Below are 18,277 nucleotides of genomic sequence, written 5' to 3'. Positions count from 1 at the left end.
TGCAAATCTCATCAGAGAACATTCTGCTCACTGCTTTACCAGTCTGTCCTCACTGATCTCAGAGAAAATTTCATTCAGACGATCGCGGTTGTGATGGACGAGTAGCACGCTTGCAACGTTCTGCTTGGTTATCTACTCGGTAGCTCTCTTCTCTTTTAGCAATGAGGTTTGAGGAAATCCTAGAAGAAGTTGGTGGATTCAAAAAATTCCAGTTCCTTCTTCTCTCTATCCTGTGGCTTCCAAGGATAATTCTTGCACTGCACTTTCTACTCCACAATTTTATCTCAGGTGTGCCACCCCATCATTGTGCCCTGCCCTATTTGGAGGAGCGCTATGCAGTTGGCACAGCAGAGAACAATCCTGCAGTCTCGCAGATTTTGGCTTTCGGGATCCCGCTTAATAAAGATGGCTCTTACAGCTCCTGCAAGATGTACCCTCTTCCCATGGGCTTTGACCCTGACGGTGACATCAACCACCTGTATGGCAACCGATCAAATGTGTCAGTACCATGCCAGCATGGATGGGTGTATGACCGTTCACAGTTCACTTCAACAACAGCCAGTGAAGTAAGGTGTCTTTTCCCTCTTTTTACTTCAATTGCTGTAAAATGTATGTTTTATTTGGAGAATCTTATGGTCACAGTTTCACTTTCAACGCAACCATCACCTGCTGTACCTGTATGAATATTCTAATTCACATTTACGAAATGGATAGTTGATAATAATATGGCATTAAATGGTTATACTAAATAAAATACACAATATATACTTTAACTAACTTCATAAAATTATGGACAATGGTTCCACACTACATAAATATGTTGTCTCTACTTAAATACTTAATGTATGATGAACTAAACTGAACTGAGCGAACTTAAAAAACCATGTCCAAATATCCAAAAAACTTGAATCAATTAACTTCCTCCAACTAAAAGTATTTAAGTATAGATAACATGTTTCTATTTTGTGGAACCACTGTCCATAATGTTATTATGTTAGTTTAAGGTATGATATTTAGTAATATAGCTGTTTATTTGAATATTAACTAAATAAGCTAAATATAGCTCTTATTGTTAGGAATTACCCAGAAGTTGGTTTTGTTGCACTTTAGGCATACCCCAAGTATTTGTTTCTTCTATTAAAGCAATTAAAAGTTTTCTAAACAGGTCCTCAACACAAGCACATGCTCTACACTTTACCACAAAGGTAAACCCCAAAAAACATTAACATACCATAAACTCTTTAAAATACAAACATAACAGAGTATTAAACATGAACAAATATTCCCATTTCATCATTTTTTTTTTAATAAAATAATATTTTATTGCAACTTTTACTCTTTTCAAACCCCTTGCAAAGCATGATGGGAAGTTGAAATTTTGTTCCTAGATTTTATAATGCTATTTTAATACAACTAAATTAAATGTATATATAAAATAATTGTGTTGTTTTAACTTGATTTATTGAAGTAAATTAAAAAAAAGTATCAAATATTATTTTGAACTACTTGATTGAAACATGTTTATTTAAAATGTAATCATTTTGTTATGCCAAAGCATTAGGCTACTGATTTTGTCGTTTAACTCAATGCAACTGTGTTTGAACGTAAAACCTAAATCAACTTTTGTTAAAACAAAATTAATTGTTTGAATAAAGTGAACAGTATTGTAAAATTGTTTTTTTAATTGTAGCAGGTGTGAGACTGTCATGTTGTAAATATAGCCATATAGTGGGTACGTTGTTTGTTACCCTGATAGTGAAAAATAGAAAATAGACTAAATCGGAAGGTCACCATCTTGCACAAACATTAACTTCATTATTGTTTTGGTGGATTTATTTCAGTGGGATCTAGTATGTGACAACAAGAAGCTAAACCAAGCACTTGCCACATTCTTCTTCCTTGGAGTAACCATAGGAGCTGTCATTTTTGGCCAGTTGGCAGATAGGTATGCCATCTTCAGATTTTTCAGTCTTTCGAACATTTTCATGGTAGAGAAGCCTCAGGCCAAAAGTGGATCACATGGTTTCTTAATAGCAACAGTATCAAAGTTTTCACTAATCACATGTCTGCATTTAAAACACGATTCGCTTTCCTTAATTTGTTCTGCATAGTTGCCTATACATGCAGAATTATCCTGAAGGGGGCTCAAGTATATTCATTTACACACTATTTGTCATGGAATAAATCATTTAACTCACATGCAAACTCACATGCATTTCCCTCTGGCTATCAAAGTAAAGGTCAAATGTAATAAAAGGTTATACGTGTTTTTAAAATCTATGAGGTTAAAATTGTGTTTGAAATCACTCCACAGGTTTGGACGTAGGCCTATACTTCAGGTGTCCTTTGTGGCCAGTACGATCTTTGGAACATTAGAGGCTTTTTCTACATCTTACGTGATGTTTGCCATTACAAGAACCTTGTGTGGTGTTGCCCTGACAGGGATGATTTTTACAACGGTGTCCCTTTGTAAGCTTTATATCTACAGCTATTGTCATTATGAATTATAGAGATGTTTGTAATATGTCTGACTATAATTACTATACAATTATAATTGTTTTTGAATATTATTATGCAATTTTAACCCTGGATTGTAATATTTTATAATGGTTACTATGTATTCTCCACATCTCCCCAGGTGTTGAATGGACAGATGTTAAACATCGTACTTTTACGGGTACCATCATCAGCCTGGGGTGGAGTGTTGGGAATATGTTACTGGCTCTTCTGGCATATCTGATCAGAGACTGGAGGCACCTCATCCTGGTTGTGACTTCACCCTGCATTCTTGGCATTATTGCCTGGTGGTAGGTAGTGGTACTCCACATATCTAGTGCTTAATTGTGTGTAGGTTGCCCAAAAAACAAACTATATAGGAAATATGCTGGGAATCGACTGTCAGGATCAGATATTCATTTTCTACATGTATTTGTAATTAATATAAAAAATATGATTATTAAAGAGAAAGGCTAACATTTTCCCCATGCAATTGATCTACACAGGTGGATTCCTGAGTCTGCAAGATGGTTGCTGGCCAATGGCAAAGTAGAGGAGGCACAGAAGTATCTGATCAAGTGTGCTAAGATGAATGGAAAGACCCGTTACATGGAGAAACTTGACACTTTTGTAAATACACTTAGAATACACCAACCTTTTATGTAATGGTGAGTATGGCCAATATAATCATTTGACTTATTTAAATGTTTATTTTGAATCTATGTAGACTCTAAAGAAAGTAACCATTCCTGGGGTCACCAAGAGGCATTCCTACCTTGATCTAGTAAAGACACCAAAACTAAGGAAGATTGTCATATGCTCTGGGATTTTCTGGTATGTTGGCAGATTTACATGTTGTCATGTTCTGTACAACATGGTTAATTTTTTTATATTTGGCAGTGTGATATATGCCACTGAAATGCTGTGTTTTTAATCTGATTTCTTTGATTAAATTCTGCAGGTTTGCTGTTTCTTTTATCTACTATGGGATCAGCTTTAACATCACAGGGTTTGGTCTGAACATTTATCTAACACAATTTGTCTATGGAGTCATTGAAATACCAGCTAAAGTTGGCACCTACTTTGTTCTGGATCGAATTGGACGAAGAAATGGACAGGCGTGGTCTCTCATTATAGCGGGATCTCTGATTGGACTAAACAGCATGATTCCGACTTGTAGGTTTTTAATAACTTTACTCTGTCAGCAAAACAGAGAGAGCACATTATTTTCTTTCAAGTTCAAAACCAATACCCAATGCTGATTATGAATGAACAAATCACATTTATTTTTTCAAATTACTCTCGTATTAAAATTCAAAGTATAATCTGTAAGAATATTACAATTTATTTTGCTCTAAATTATTAAATATGTAGGCTAACTTTTTGTTGTCTCTGTGTTGTCATCCTTAGACTATTCTGCTGCGCGTACAGGAATTGCAATTATTGGAAAGGGATTTTCTGAAGCAGCCTTTACCATTGCTTACCTGTACACCTCAGAGCTCTACCCTACTGTACTACGGTAATTTTTTTATATAATGAAACAGGCAGGTATTTAACCCTACTGTATATAAAACTTAATACATACAGTTTTAGAAAATGTGACCTTACTAAGTTTCCGGTTACAAATTGAATGTGTTGATATCTTCACTCACAGCCAAGAGATGGCACTGTTTTGTGATAATTCTTGCTGATGTCTTTCAGGCAGTGCGGGCCTGGGCTACACCTCTTTTATAGCCCGTTTAGGAAGTTCTCTGGCACCTTTGGTCATGTTATTGGAGGATATGTGGCAGTATGCACCCTCTGTAGTGTTCGCTAGTACTGCTGTTCTCAGTGGGTGTGTGGTCTTCTTTCTGCCTGAGACCACAAATGTAAATCTTCCAGAGTATGTTCTGGATGTGGAAGAGGGAAGGTATGTTGTCAATCACGTAAAAAAAATGATTCTTACTTTTCACAACCTTTTCACATACTGAGGACAATGGATTTTTTTGCAGGCACACACTGGTGTCCACATCAGTGATGGAGGTCGAGCTCAATGCGATGAATGAAGCACCTGCCAATTCAGAAGAAGAGAATTCATAAAATCTTTGATCATGTCAGAAATCCAGTGACACCTTATGGTTCAATCACAGATGAACAGAATTCATTACATCCAATGCAAGACTGTTAAGTCAATAACAGAAAAACTATGGATTGGACTAATTTCAGCATCATTAGATGAAGCACAAAAATACCTCATCTGCTTCTTTCATTGGTCACTAATGATGAAAGGTTAAAGAACTATCTATTTTAGCAATTTTATTGGTTTTTTGGTCATGTTTATTATAAAAAAGGAGACGTCTTTTATAAATGAAATAATCCATGTAGCCTACAGTATGCATGTATTCTTGTGAAAAACACATGTTTATAAATAATGTAGTTCATTTTGTATTTTGAAATTCAGAGCATATTTACAATCAATTATTAGGTTAAAATTGTCTGTTCTGCAGGAGTTCTTTTTTAAACAATAAATGGTGCTCAGATTTTATTTATACATATTTCTAATAGATTTAGCCTACATAAAAATAAATATTGTATATTACATCTGCAACTTTCTTGGCTGTTTAATGATGACAATATTGTCAATTATTCCCAATATTCTAATATATCTAAATGTACTTAATCCAAATTTCTTCCTAACGGCTACAAACATACTCCTTACCGGTAGGTGGTGGTAGTGCAACACGAACGCTAAATGCAACAGACTACTGGTAGAGTCAGGATTTACAAGTCAGCTGTTCGCTGGCGTGCTGTTCTCTTAAGAACATTAAATAAGTTTTCTATCTTATTGGGATTTCAAAGTATGACTGTAAACAACATGGCGGATCCAAGAAGAGCTAACAAGATTTTTCGGTAAATAGCATTTCTCTGTTTCCTTTTCTAATTGATTAAGATGATTCAAGTAAGCGATTACATTACATGTCTTTAGCATCACGGTTAGCAACCGTTCGGCTAACGTTTGAAAGAGATCAGAGGCATTTTCCGTTGAATATATATGATGCAGTGATTTACAGCCTGAAATACTAATAATTTTAGCATACATCTAAAATGACGTAATATATCAAATTTGTGTCGGACACTTTGTTAACTGTTTCCAAATGTGCTTTCTTATGTGACGTTACTATTTTTTTGGTCGCTTATTGCTTACAGCACACTGCAGTTGCATTCGTGTTAATATTGTTTTTAGTTTGTCTTATTGTTGCTTATTTTTCCAGTTGTTGTATTCTTATGTGATTCTAAATTAAAAACATATTTTCTGTATCTGTATCGTACAGTGTTGTTCTCTGTCTCAGTTTTTTTTTTCGTTAATCTTTATGAATTGTGTCTTCTTTTACGCACAGGATTGTAAAGTAACGTTATTCATACTCGAACTATGTATTTTCTTTACAGCTACAAGGCTCCAAACACAGAAACGAACCCCACACTGGAAGACCCTACACCAGATTACATGAACCTGCTGGGTATGATCTTCAGTATGTGTGGCTTGATGCTCAAGGTGACCTCCCCCTTACCTGCCTCAACACCTATGTTTACACAACAGCAGATGTGTTTTAAAGCCACAGTACCTTTGACGTCTTAATTGTTTTTCATTGTCTGTGATTATAACACGGTCAGAATAATTGCTTTCAGTTATTTTGTGTATTTACTTTTGGCAGCTTAAATGGTGTGCGTGGATTGCTGTGTACTGTTCGTTCATAAGCTTTGCAAATTCACGAAGCTCAGAAGATACCAAACAAATGATGAGCAGCTTCATGTGAGTTGTTTATTCTTGTTACTCTCATGGATAATACTAGAAAATTATACATACAAAATAATAATTTTCACTTAAAACAGTGTGTATGTGTCGAAGTATGATTATTCTGTACGCGTACTGTATGAAGCGTTAAATTCAAGTTGTTTTCTTCAGGTTATCCATATCTGCGGTCGTGATGTCGTATTTGCAAAACCCACAGCCCATGTCACCACCGTGGTAACAAATGATCCAAACGCAATGGGCCATCTCAGCAGGGTAATGGTATAAGAGCCAGAGAAAAACAGCTGATCCTCCCACTGTCCTTCTGGAAGCAGAGGGACACACACTCATCACCGCAGCTGGCGAATCACAGGCTGAAAAAATGACCAATTAAGCTCCTGTTTGATCTTTGTTTTCTCTGTGCTCTCAATTCACGACTGTTGCTGTTATGTGTGGTTTGACCATGATATGGTAAAATACTAATATATTAATGATTTTATGGAGTAAATTACAGTTTTCGTGTTTTGTTTAAACTCTTAATAAGATTACATTTTTGCATTTTAATTACAATTGATCTGAATTACAATGACTTTTTTGTAGCTACCTGTACATCTACAAATACAGGGTTTTCTTTACAGATCAGAGAAGTCATCCATCTGCTTTTCTACAAATGTGAACCCTAAAATAAACCATTTTCGAAGAACAGTTTGATGTGCGTAGATTTAAAGACCTCATTTATTTTAAAGCTTTGATATTCTACCTTATGTTTCTTTTGACTCTATATCCTGGCGGAGGTAGAAAGTCATCCTCTTAAATCTGGCAGATTTAGTGCTTCTGAGTGCACTGGAGAGCCCAGTGCTGTTCTGTGGAATTAATATATAGCACTTTTCAGAGTTGCCGGATGTGTTTCTCACAGCATGCCAGACTCTGCTTACAGTTAGACCTAGAGGTCTTTTAAATTTAAAGTATATCATAAGATCACTGTAACGGTGTTTTATTTATTCATTGAAAATAATGGTGTTTTTCATGAACATATCGTATCAACATGTCCATGTTCCATTTCATCCTACTGTCAAAATACTCAAACGGGTGTGTTCATAGAGTCTGGATAGAGGATAGCTACCTGCCTAATATACTAACACTGCAAAGTACAAGCCCTATATATAATTTTGTATTTAAACAGCAAGCAATGTTACTTATTGTTTTACCACTAGGTGGTCAACGTGGACAATTTTCCAAAGATCATGATATAATCTGCGCAGTTAACATACTTGTTTCTATGAAAGATGGACGTATAATGGTTGTAGCTGTCTGGAAAAGGTATAGTCCCGATTGATGGAGGTCTACGAAAATCTAATCCTGAAGAATATGATGGTTGCATTCGGCTCATTAATTTCAACATGAAATGAGAATGAATGCATTCATTCGTTTGTATTTGATTACTGTGTCGTGCTGTTTTGCATTAGACGTTACAAAATATAGAAATGGCCGTGATCCATTCAAGAGACTTGATCATAATAAGGTCACTCATAATGTAAGGATAATGATGACCCTCTCTTTATTTCCTATGAAGAATGCTTTATGTCGTTTAAGGGGAAAGCTGAGTAAGAGTCTGAATCAGCATTTCACCCTCAACAGAGAGTTTACAATGCACTTTCAATAATGTTTCGTTGGTCACACAATTTTGCACAATCAACAAAACCCATATAGTGTGAACCCAACCCCGTGTAATGATCTTTTTAAATACGATGTAAAATATTTACCTCTTCAATTCACCTTAATATTGAATCATAGAGCAGAATATTTCGTCAGGTGAAAGTGTCACCTCTTCAGACAGTTTTGGTGTCGCGCGGTGCCTGTACAGTTGTCACGTATCCGACACGACGAGCTCGCGGAGCGCGAGACTCTTCGTAGAACACACGAGGACGCGCAGTTCTCGCGCCACGCAGAGCCTTTCTAGGGAGTGAAGGGAAACGAAATCATCCGTTTGCTATACACACAAATATTTCAAGACAGAATGTTCCCGGCTTGAAGATGGATGCGACCTCCAGCTCTGAGAAAACGGACCTCGAGCCATACAGTTTGTGGAGTTTCATTGGTAGTTTTGTCTTTTATAAACTACAACTGATCCGGACGGCTCCAGATCACAGATTTGCATCTGAAACGACACGAACCATATTGGTAAGTCTATTGAAATTATATTTTATTGAGTATGTCTTTTTAGACATTTCTTTAGAGATCTTACTTGAAATACTGCTATGCAACGAACAATCTAATAATCTTGCAGTATATTTAACGTTAGTCCATACAAACAAGAGAAAAGCATCATTATCTTCCATGGTATTTTTTTACACATACGTATTTGATAAATTACCTTGGTGTAATGTTACCATATAAATGACATTATGTTCAAATGTGGCATTCATTCAGTACATGTTCATGGTATTTAAAATACTATACCATGTTTCTTTTCGTCATAACAGACTTTGTTTGTTAGATCATCTGCCGGTGCTGTTCCTCTTCAATAACTCACAGTCAGAGCTTTTATCATAATGTGTTCACTCAGCAGATAGGTTATTATTTATGCACTGAAGTGTCCTAAATGCAGGAAAACATTTAATTGTGTGTTTCCACATATCGCTCTCTTCACAATATCTCTTGTCAGCATCACTATAGACTGAGAGACATTTTCTGAACAGTTTCTGATTTCTATTGAACATAGCACATCTTAATATACATAATATGTGACTTTGTGAAAACCAGGTTAAGATAATGAGCATCAAATATGATTTCACTCATTCATTTCATTCTAAATGTAATTTTGACAATTCATTTAAGGTATACAGAATTTTTCGCAATATTCATTACATTATGTAGAATACTAGAAATCACAAAATATGGCTTTAGTTTGTTTTTTACAGGCTGGGTCACATATTATAATTATTTTATCGAGTATATAAAAACATCCTCTAAATCTCACATCTTCTCTGGAGATGTGTGCTCCATTTCATCAGTACAGTAAGTACAGACTGACAGGAGCATGACGGTTCTGATGGCTATTATTTTTATGGATACATTTTAGGCCCGGTTTCAAAGACACGGCTTAGTTTAAGCCAGGACTATGCTTTAACTTAATTAAGATTTTTATGTTGCTTTTTAAAAAATGCCTTAGAAGAATTCTGGTGTGCATCTCGAGACAAAACAATTGCACTGATATATTTTAAGACATTTCTGGCCAAGTCATTTTCAGTTAAGGCTGGTCACACATTTATTAGTCTGGGACTTGCCTTAAACCTGGTCTGTGAAGCCGGGGCTTAGTGTTTTGGAGAAAACTTTGTAAATGTCACTGCAATTGCTTGGTTCATACACACCCACCACACTATGGTAAGCCTGTCTGTGGGCCGGTACAATAGATATTCAACCCACACAAATGGGCCACTTGGTGTAACATGATGAAAATGAAATCATCCTAAAATGAGTTTTACTATCTTTTGCGGATATGACTAGCCATGCTGTTACCGTAAGATTTATAGTGATGGTTGGAAGCAAAAATAAATGATTTTGTCGTGTCCTGGAAGTAGCCAATGAACAAAACCCTATACAAAAGGAGGACACGTATCTCTGACTTAAAATACTAAACGTTAATGTCACGATGTTTTCAGGCTCCAGGAAGGGAACAAACAAGTGTGTGAAGACCATTCCGGATCTTCAGCTTCTCTTTCACCTCGCTGAACGTATTCCCTGTTGGAAGGCTGGCATGCCTTTTGTAATGTCTTTGCTCTCGATTTGCCAAAAATAAAAAGCGGTAGAGGCAGATTTAGTGAGTTTCCATCTTTAGTGTCGGATCATGGAGACAAGCTGTGTCCTGTCTAAATACAGCCTGGCAACAAGATCCTTCCTGTCTATAAAGACTACAGCCACAATCAGAACTGCAGTGTGAATCTCAGTAGCTCTTTCTCTCTTTCATTCACATTTTAGCCACTGTGCTTATCTATTCATGTGCTGTATCTCACGCCTTTCTTTTCATCTTCTTCTTTGTACTATATGTGGAAGGTCACTACAGCACTTGTCACCTCTTTGGTGCTTTGCTTTCAGCAGCTGAACAGTAAAAGTGTTATCGGCCCTTCTGGTGCATCCTAATCCCAAAGAGCTCCAGAACTCCTGACTATAGCACTCTGCATTTTTCCTGTGCGTGTGTGAGTGGGTTTTTTAGATTGTTGAGCTTGTATATGTCACTTTAAATTACTTTCCTCCTCTCATGTCTAGGCACACAAACATCGTCAGCAGATACTGGCCTGGAGGCGTTCATCATTTACTTTGGCCTGACGTTGGTTTATTGCAGTTTTCTTTAAACAAATGCGTAGCCTCTTTAATTAACCTTCTCTTTGTGTTCTTTTTTCTCTCACGTTCCCATCCCTTATCTCCTTCTATAGGGCTATGCTGTCTCCCATGTACGCAGACAGCTCAGTGATCATGGAAAAGGCGCCGCCCCTGTGGCAGAGAGGGAGAGTGCAGCCTCAAGGCCACAGAATCCGCTGTCATCCACCCACCAGTGGGAGCAGTGTTTGCGCCAACCCAACTTATTTCCACACCGTTTATGACATGAGTGACGAAACTTGTCAAGCTGAGTCCTTTGAGTACAGAAAACCTAACGGAGGAGAAGCTGTGGTGACGGATGGGATGCTTTACTCTTTAATGCCCAGTGATTCTCTGTTGCCACCTGTCAGGAGGAGAGGAGGACTTGTGGATCACCGTGATGTCATCAAAGCACACCAGTCACATAAGTTACAGAGCACTCCACAAGCCCGTCGTAAACAGTGGGAGTGAGTATTGAAATATGTGCGCTTTTGACCTAGATAAGCCTTTTTTATTATTATAAAAATGTCAGGTGTTCATTTAAAATTGCTAGAAAAGTCCATCATTAGCACCAATCACGGTCTGTTATGATGTTTAGTCATTTAGTGACATTTCTCTAGAGTATAATTTTGAGCAAGTAGTTTAATGTCAGTGGTATTCGTATAAATTGAAATTCTCAACTGCGTAACCTGCTTTATATGTGAGCAACAGATTCACACATCCAAGACAATGATTTTAAAATGCATCAGTGCTTGCTTTCATAATGTAAGTGATAGAGAATTGAAAAAGACATGTGTGCTTTGATGGGTAATGTTATTCTCCAAGGGTCTATTATGTCTCCCATAACTGTCTCTCGAAATTCTGTCATATCTCTATGTATAAAGGGCAGGTCATGTAGGTATATGTGTGGGGGTATGTATTCACAGTGATGGGCACAATGATAGACAACGTGATGACCTTTGCTTCATTTCGTCCCCTGTGTGTGTGTATTAGTGTGTGTTTGTGCCTGGCAGCAGGTAGTGAATGTCCACTCTTGTAGGAACAGATATTATCAGATATGCTTTGGAAAAAGTTAAATTAGACCAATATTGAAACAGAACGGTGAAACGGTTTCTGTTGTAGAGAAGCGAATGCCTGTTTAGGTTTTTGTGTTGTGTTTAGTGGGCACATGCTCCTCACGAGCTTGTCAACTTCAATGAAATTCTCTGCTGACTTCAGCTTATAATTGGAAGCCCTTAAGGTGATGTGTGGATTTCTGTGCCGCTAGTAGTAGTGAACAATATTGCAAAATATGAGGTTTACGAAATCTGCATTTTACAGCGAGAAGTTGTAGCAAACAATCTTAGCAATATTTAAAAGCACCTCAGTGTTTATACTCTTTATAAAAACTTATTCATAGTCATTTTGCACATTAAGATGGAATACGGGAAAGTCAAAAATTGCACACCTTTATTAAGGAATGCGGTTTTCCACCTTGGCATTGTAAGCACAGATAGTAGATACTAGTGTCACCAGCTACTTGACTCTCGTGCACTGAAGGATCTATTTGTGTTCCAGTGTGTCTGCATGTTTGCGTCATGGTGGGACCAAGTAGCGAAGAACCCTGTGTGTCGGTGGATTCCAGTCACGATTCCTTTGCACTTCAGGGGTGTGGAGCCTTCCACTCTCATGTTCACCCACTCATTCCGACAGGGGTGTCAGTGGGGAGATGTGAGATAACAGCCAAAAAATGCAGTCTCACTTCCTATAGTTCTTTATTCAGCCAATCATTATTCCGTACTGTCTTTGACTCACTCTCTTTATTCTAACTCTTCCTTTTCTTGATACTGATCTGTTCGTGCCCAGCTGTAACTAAATATGTGCACAGGGAGTCTGAAACACAACACAGAGGCAGATAAGTGAACACACACACACACACACACACACACACTAGGGGACTTGCAATATATTAATATTGATTATTTACGCCTAGCAGTTAAAGTTTAACATTTTTAGAATCGAAGAAACAAACATTATTTAAATGTTGTTAATGGGAGCATCCCAAGGGGATATTCCCCCCCAAGGATATTTTGATAGATTTAGCTCGCTGGGTAAATTTCTTTTAGCATATATGAATAATCACAAAGAAGGTTTTGCATAGAATGTTAGCAGTTTTGTAACATTAACATTGTTGAATTAAGATTTTTTAGTGAAACAAAGAACAACAAGCTATGTGCAGTTGTGTTACAGAAAAACAGATTTTGCCTGGTAATGGCCATGCCAGCTCAGATACAGGGTGTTAGCAAAAGTTTACCAAAAAAGAACTAAAAATTATATACATTTTTAAATGCAAAACTATAAAATGTAAAGCTGCTGTCCTTCTGAATGTTTGTATCTCCATATCTCGTAATGTAATTGTTTTGCCATAAATCATTCGTCAGCCTTTAGGTTTGTCACAGGGTTTTGCAAATATCTAACCAATAAAAAGTATTCAAAGTGCTTGTTAACTTTGACAACACTGTATTTATTCATTTAAGAATAATTCATGAAAAACAGTGAATTTGGACATACAAGGTTTCAGAAGGACAGCAATGATATGCTGTAGATTAAACTGCTGTTGCTGCTGTAGATGAAAATAGTTTGTCTATATTATGGTTAACTTTATTTTACTCTCTCCTTCTCTCTCTCTTTCACAGACACACACACACACACACACACACACACACACACACACACACACATGGTGTCCTGTCACTGCTTCCCGCTCAGTGTTTTTATTAAACACAGGGTACATCACACACTCTCAATTACAGCAGTGCTATATTTAACCAGCTTCTTAAATCAATAAAAATGCTTGTCTCTTGGATATGTATTGCATCTACCTTTTTTACTTCAAGAAAAAAATTGTATCAGTACATTTTATTTCTAGAAGCAGGCTTCACGCCTCAAGCATCATAATAACATTCGTGCTCACAGTCCTATGCCGAGCGACACTTGGCAGCAAGTGCAGACAGATCAGTGGGCAGTGTGACAACGGGGCAGTTTTTGAGAGGTCGCTTCCACAATTTTGCTGGCAGGAGGAACTCTATGCCACATAAATAGGGTCGCTGTGCTATTTTTAGCGTCCATAAAACTGACCTTTTATCAATACCAAGGCCGCAATAAACTAAAGGGTTGATTTAAGATAGACAGAGGAAGTGGTTTCAAAGCTCCAGAGAGAAACGGAGATGATTTGTGAAATATGATGTTGCTGGAGCAAGGGAGCATTATGGGTCAATGTCATCCAGAGTTATCCTTTATAAACATAGCTTGCCAGCTGCGTTCTCTTCCTTTTCCCCAAAGATTGAGAGGAGTTTGTGCCAACAGACACAAATGTGCAGACTTTATGATAAGCCTCTGAAGATTGTGATAGTGATGATGTGTACCATCGTGTTTGAGTATTGCATTGGTGAATGTGGATATTAGAACAATGCAAATGTGAACAGGTGTTTTGATCGTTGAAAAATGCAAGTGACCACATTGTGTTAATGCTATATAAATTTTGTATCAAATCTTGTGATGTTTTTGTGAGAGGTAGCGTAAGGGTATATTAAATAGCATCTTGTAAGAGTCAATCTGCCATGAGCTGGGGGAACTGTTTTAGACAAAAGGATCCTCTGAAACCAGTGTGTGCTTATGTGCTTTACTTGTGTTACTTGTGAGGACCATATTTTGGTTCTTAAGGCTTATAAACTTATAATTAAACCTTATAAATTTCTATATATCTAATAATGTAACAAGGTACCTGTAAGGGTTAGGGCAAATATAAAGAAAATATCATTAGGCTAGTGTGAAACAATGAAAGTTTGTGAGATGTTCTTGCTGATGTAGTTTGGGTGTTTATTGATTTCTTTGGGTAGTGACTGGAGAATAAAAAATCCTGCTTGGTTTGAACCCATCGCTGTTATTGAACTCTTAAATGCACCTCAGCAATTCCCATGTCGCTGCATTAGTTTCATTACTTAACATAATTACTTCATGGGACCTGAGTACAATGCAAATGCATTCAGATGTCTGTGAAGTAAACCAGTTCACCGTCCTGATTTCAACAATTTATTGAGCCTGGGATTCCTGTCAAACCATAGTGTTCTCCCAGCTCAAGACTCTGTCTCCTGCATCCCAATTATGCATTTATGTCACACTGCTTTCCTCTAAGAGATTTCGGATGTGAGCGTGTTATGTGTGTGAGACGTTTGACAATCTGATGCTAGGGCTGACAATCTGTTGTTGGTAAGGTTTTTTTGTGCTTGTTTGTGTCAAGGCCCTGAGAGCATTTTTAGCTTTTTTAAAAACACGGTAACAGTCTTTGCTCATTCATTGCTTAATGATTTATAATAGTGTATTATTCTGGGTCCCAAAACCAGCAGTGTTAATAGAAAGTCAACTAAGACCCACATTTGGATTCAGATGTGGCAAAAAAGAAGTCTGCTTGTGTTTGTATGTGTAATGTATTTACATTCACTGGTGTCTGTCTGTGTATCTTTTTGTTTACAATTTTGTAGTGCAGAACTCTCCTTATTTTACCTCTCTGCTCTCTATCTTTTCTCGGGGCCATTTTGATGCTAATGCAGACAGCGGGCACTTTCCATCTGCTGTCGGTCCACAGGTTAGAGCGGGGCCAGCTAAAATCGGCGTTGGAGGCCGGACAGTCTGACCTTCATTCACACTCATTCAGACCTCCCTTTTCCCAACCGACTCAATCCCAGATAATGAAAATAAGACAAATACAAACATGACTGAGTGTTACAGGTTGTGTAAAAGGGTTCCAGGAAGTATATATGAGATGTTTATTGTCACAAAAACTCCAAATAAATACTATTCTATTTAATTTGCATACTTTTATTACTATTTTTTACAAATAGTATATATGAACTATAGATTGTATAGTGTGTTTGCAAATGAATAACACAATTTATAAACCAGTGGATGCTGTACACACAAAAGTTACAATCAAGGTTTAATATGCTTTGGTTCAATAAAGAACCTTTAACATGTGAATTAGATAAAAGTAAGAAAGAGATGGTTCTTTAAAGAACCTTTAACTAAATAAAATGGTTCTTCTATGGGATCGCTGTGAAGAACCTTTTGAGCACCTTTTATTTTTTAGAGTGTTGACAAAGAGTTTCATTTAGGAGAAAAGGTGCTGAGAGATGTTGAGAGATGATGTGCTCAGTATTACATCACACACAGTAGCAAGTGCTCATAACTTTCTACAATATATAATGCTGCCCTCTTCTGGACAAAATATTCCACAACACTATGGACTATTTCTCAGTATCTGTACCTTGTGAGGATGTGAAGAAAACAGCTTATAAGTAAAACTTCACTGTTTATTTGAAAAATGCAAACAGGTTTGTGTGATGGCTAAGTTTAGGTGTTGAGTGAAGGCTAGGGGGTACAATGGATAGTTTGTAAAGTATAAAAATCATTATGTCTATGGATTTTTGTGCTCGAACACCTGAACTGTAAATGGTATAACTAACTACTTTGGAGTTTCAGAGAAATGGTCTCATGAGATGCTATCAGGACTGATGGCACCACATGAATGTGCATAGTCCCAAGCTCTGTCAATCATGAGCAAAATGGATAAAATATAAAGTGCATTTCATGCTTTTAATTGCTTAAAATCGGGAAGGGTTATATACTTTGATAAAATATTCATATGTTTTCCATTTTCCCCATCAGAATACTACTTTGAAATGGCAGTCAATGAAGGAAGACGGTTCTAGGCTTTAGATGATGTTGTTGTGACATCTAACAGCAGGGGCTCACTGAACCATTCTGGTCAGCAGCGTGTGCTCTCTGCACTCAGAGAAATACCCGTCATGAGCTATAGGTGGAGTTGTGCGGCTTACTTTAATATATTGATTGCTCCACCAAACTCAGACACAAGAGGGCGATGCAGGACAACCTCTTAGTATTCTTGCAGCCCCACCTACTGTTTTGTCACCCTGTAATCACCCACCCACAGCTGAGGGAATCTCCCATCACACACACAGACAATCTTCTGTCTCTCTCGCCCACCTTCTTGCTGGAAGCATAGACACGTAACATTGTGATGATTAGTACAGCAGGAGTGATAAAACACATTTTGACAAGCTCTGTCTATCAGTTTGATTGAATGGATTTAATCAGTATGATTGCTGTGTGCTGCGCCTGAATTCTCTCTGAGCTCATGCAACTGCATTAAAAACAGCCATCGAACGTCACTGACAAAATATAACACTATTACAGGGTTTCTCCTGGCTCAAAATGAGGCGCATGTGGTGACATCCTGATCTTGTTCACACACATAGGCCTACGGTACCTTTAAGTGGCTTAACCCAAGTGACTTTGACATATTAAAAGTTATAATTAAGTAGATAAAAATGACAATTATTAAGTTGTATAAAACATTACATTTATTCAACCAAATAGAAATGTTTTTTTGATCAAATAAATGTTTTGTATCATTTTCAACTAACTTTTCATCCCACTATAGCCCACCAGTCTTTCCAAATGAGCAAAGCTCATTCACATCTTGCATTCTCTGTGGTTCTCTTTGAATGATTAAATGATCTCTTGTATACAATAGTGACTGAAAAGTTCAATAGTTTAAATGAATCGGTTGAAATGAGTCATTATTGTGCGAGTCGTTCTGAACACAATGTGCGTTCATATTAGCAAACACCAACTGCACAGCTAAAGACATTACAATGGATTACATTGATGCAAAATAATTTTAGAGAGAGCCTGAGGCGGCACGACATTTGACAGAGGCGGCCGCCTCTAATTTCTCTAGGCAGGAAAAATGAATGGGGACGATATTATTCGGGTTAAAGAATTTGTTTTGATTTCAGAAATATTTTAGCCAAACTGGATTAAAGAAATGCCATTTACCATTTTATCAAAAGCGTCAAGATATAAATTTTATCCTGGGTGTGTCCTTGGAATAAAAAAAATAACCTTTGCGTTGCTAACACAATGGTGAACAAAATTGAGTTACCATATGTGTATTCCGTATCTTTTTTTTGTGGGCCACGCTTCAGTTCTACATGAGAACAAACATTTGTAAACGGCAGTCATTGTTTGCTCAATGACAAAATGTTAATGCTCTCTCTTTAGTGTCGCTTTGGATAAGAGTTTGTCCTTAATGAATGTTTGCTGTAAGTATTTCTTGTGTCGAAGCAGATGTGAACAGTACAGTATAGTATTCCCTGCATCCACCACATCAACAATGTTCACATCTGACTAGCATCAGCGATAAGTGCTTTAGCCCATCTGAGTAGCCAAGCCTCCCATCACTCACATGTCTTCTCAGGGTCACTCTCTCTGATTGGCTTGCTGCCAGTTTGAGATCAGCTCTTTTCTCAATGAAAGGCTCAGAGAGCGTGATTTACGCCGTCCTAATGACACAAGCGGAAATGAGATGCAGCAGAGTCCGGTTGGCGAATATGTGGATTAGTCATACACACTTAAAATCAAACAGGAAAAACTAATAGCATTGTGTGAGCTATAGAGACCTAGCATTTTTCACTCAAAATGATTATATATGGCACGGTGGTCAAAAGGGAGGGCATATTTATACGATGCTTACTTTTAAGGCCCTTCAAGTTTGATGAATTCGTCAAAATATGAGGTGTAGGGTAGAATTTTTTT

At 37.3% G+C, this 18,277-nt stretch overlaps 3 protein-coding genes across 16 annotated transcripts in view; all 3 read left to right on the top strand.

Moving 5' to 3' along the window:
- Positions 1-56: 56 nt before the first annotated feature.
- Positions 57-4,820, top strand: slc22a7a (solute carrier family 22 member 7a). The gene is made up of 10 exons (XM_056735213.1): positions 57-566; positions 1,842-1,945; positions 2,315-2,469; positions 2,639-2,807; positions 3,003-3,126; positions 3,224-3,330; positions 3,458-3,672; positions 3,907-4,015; positions 4,202-4,405; positions 4,488-4,820. Exons 1-10 carry the CDS (start codon positions 162-164, stop codon positions 4,573-4,575), a joined length of 1,680 nt encoding a protein of 559 aa, XP_056591191.1. The 5' UTR covers positions 57-161; the 3' UTR covers positions 4,576-4,820.
- A 429-nt stretch (positions 4,821-5,249) lies between these two features.
- wdr83os (WD repeat domain 83 opposite strand) lies at positions 5,250-6,970 on the top strand. Its single transcript, XM_056735131.1, has 4 exons — positions 5,250-5,385; positions 5,923-6,028; positions 6,189-6,286; positions 6,440-6,970. The coding sequence occupies exons 1-4, from the start codon at positions 5,336-5,338 to the stop codon at positions 6,504-6,506; spliced, it is 321 nt and encodes a 106-aa protein (XP_056591109.1). The 5' UTR covers positions 5,250-5,335; the 3' UTR covers positions 6,507-6,970.
- A 1,249-nt stretch (positions 6,971-8,219) lies between these two features.
- The window catches only part of cacna1ab (calcium channel, voltage-dependent, P/Q type, alpha 1A subunit, b), a 103,292-nt gene continuing 93,234 nt past the window's right edge, over positions 8,220-18,277 (top strand). For 13 of the 14 annotated variants that reach the window (XM_056734606.1, XM_056734604.1, XM_056734609.1 and 10 more), the window contains exons 1-2: positions 8,222-8,446; positions 10,699-11,088. In XM_056734606.1, the coding sequence (XP_056590584.1) occupies positions 10,703-11,088 (386 nt within the window). In that variant the 5' untranslated portion in view covers positions 8,222-8,446; positions 10,699-10,702. Of the gene's footprint in view, positions 8,447-10,698; positions 11,089-18,277 lie in introns of all 14 variants that reach the window. The other variant, XM_056734608.1, reaches the window with a different exon arrangement.

This window comes from Triplophysa dalaica, chromosome 21 (genome assembly GCF_015846415.1).
Source record: "Triplophysa dalaica isolate WHDGS20190420 chromosome 21, ASM1584641v1, whole genome shotgun sequence".
Lineage (NCBI taxonomy): Eukaryota > Metazoa > Chordata > Actinopteri > Cypriniformes > Nemacheilidae > Triplophysa > Triplophysa dalaica.
Note: the sequence above shows the minus strand (reverse complement) of the source record. Positions and strands in the feature narration are given on the sequence as shown.

Coding starts and splice junctions, on each gene's coding strand:
- slc22a7a (XM_056735213.1), top strand. CDS start 162: ATGAGGTTTGAGGAAATCCTAGAAGAAGTTGGTGGATTCAAAAAATTC. Junction 567..1,841: donor CTTCAACAACAGCCAGTGAA/GTAAGGTGTCTT, acceptor GATTTATTTCAG/TGGGATCTAGTATGTGACAA. Junction 4,406..4,487: donor CTGGATGTGGAAGAGGGAAG/GTATGTTGTCAA, acceptor ATTTTTTTGCAG/GCACACACTGGTGTCCACAT.
- wdr83os (XM_056735131.1), top strand. CDS start 5,336: ATGACTGTAAACAACATGGCGGATCCAAGAAGAGCTAACAAGATTTTT. Junction 6,029..6,188: donor TGTGTGGCTTGATGCTCAAG/GTGACCTCCCCC, acceptor TACTTTTGGCAG/CTTAAATGGTGTGCGTGGAT. Junction 6,287..6,439: donor CAAATGATGAGCAGCTTCAT/GTGAGTTGTTTA, acceptor TGTTTTCTTCAG/GTTATCCATATCTGCGGTCG.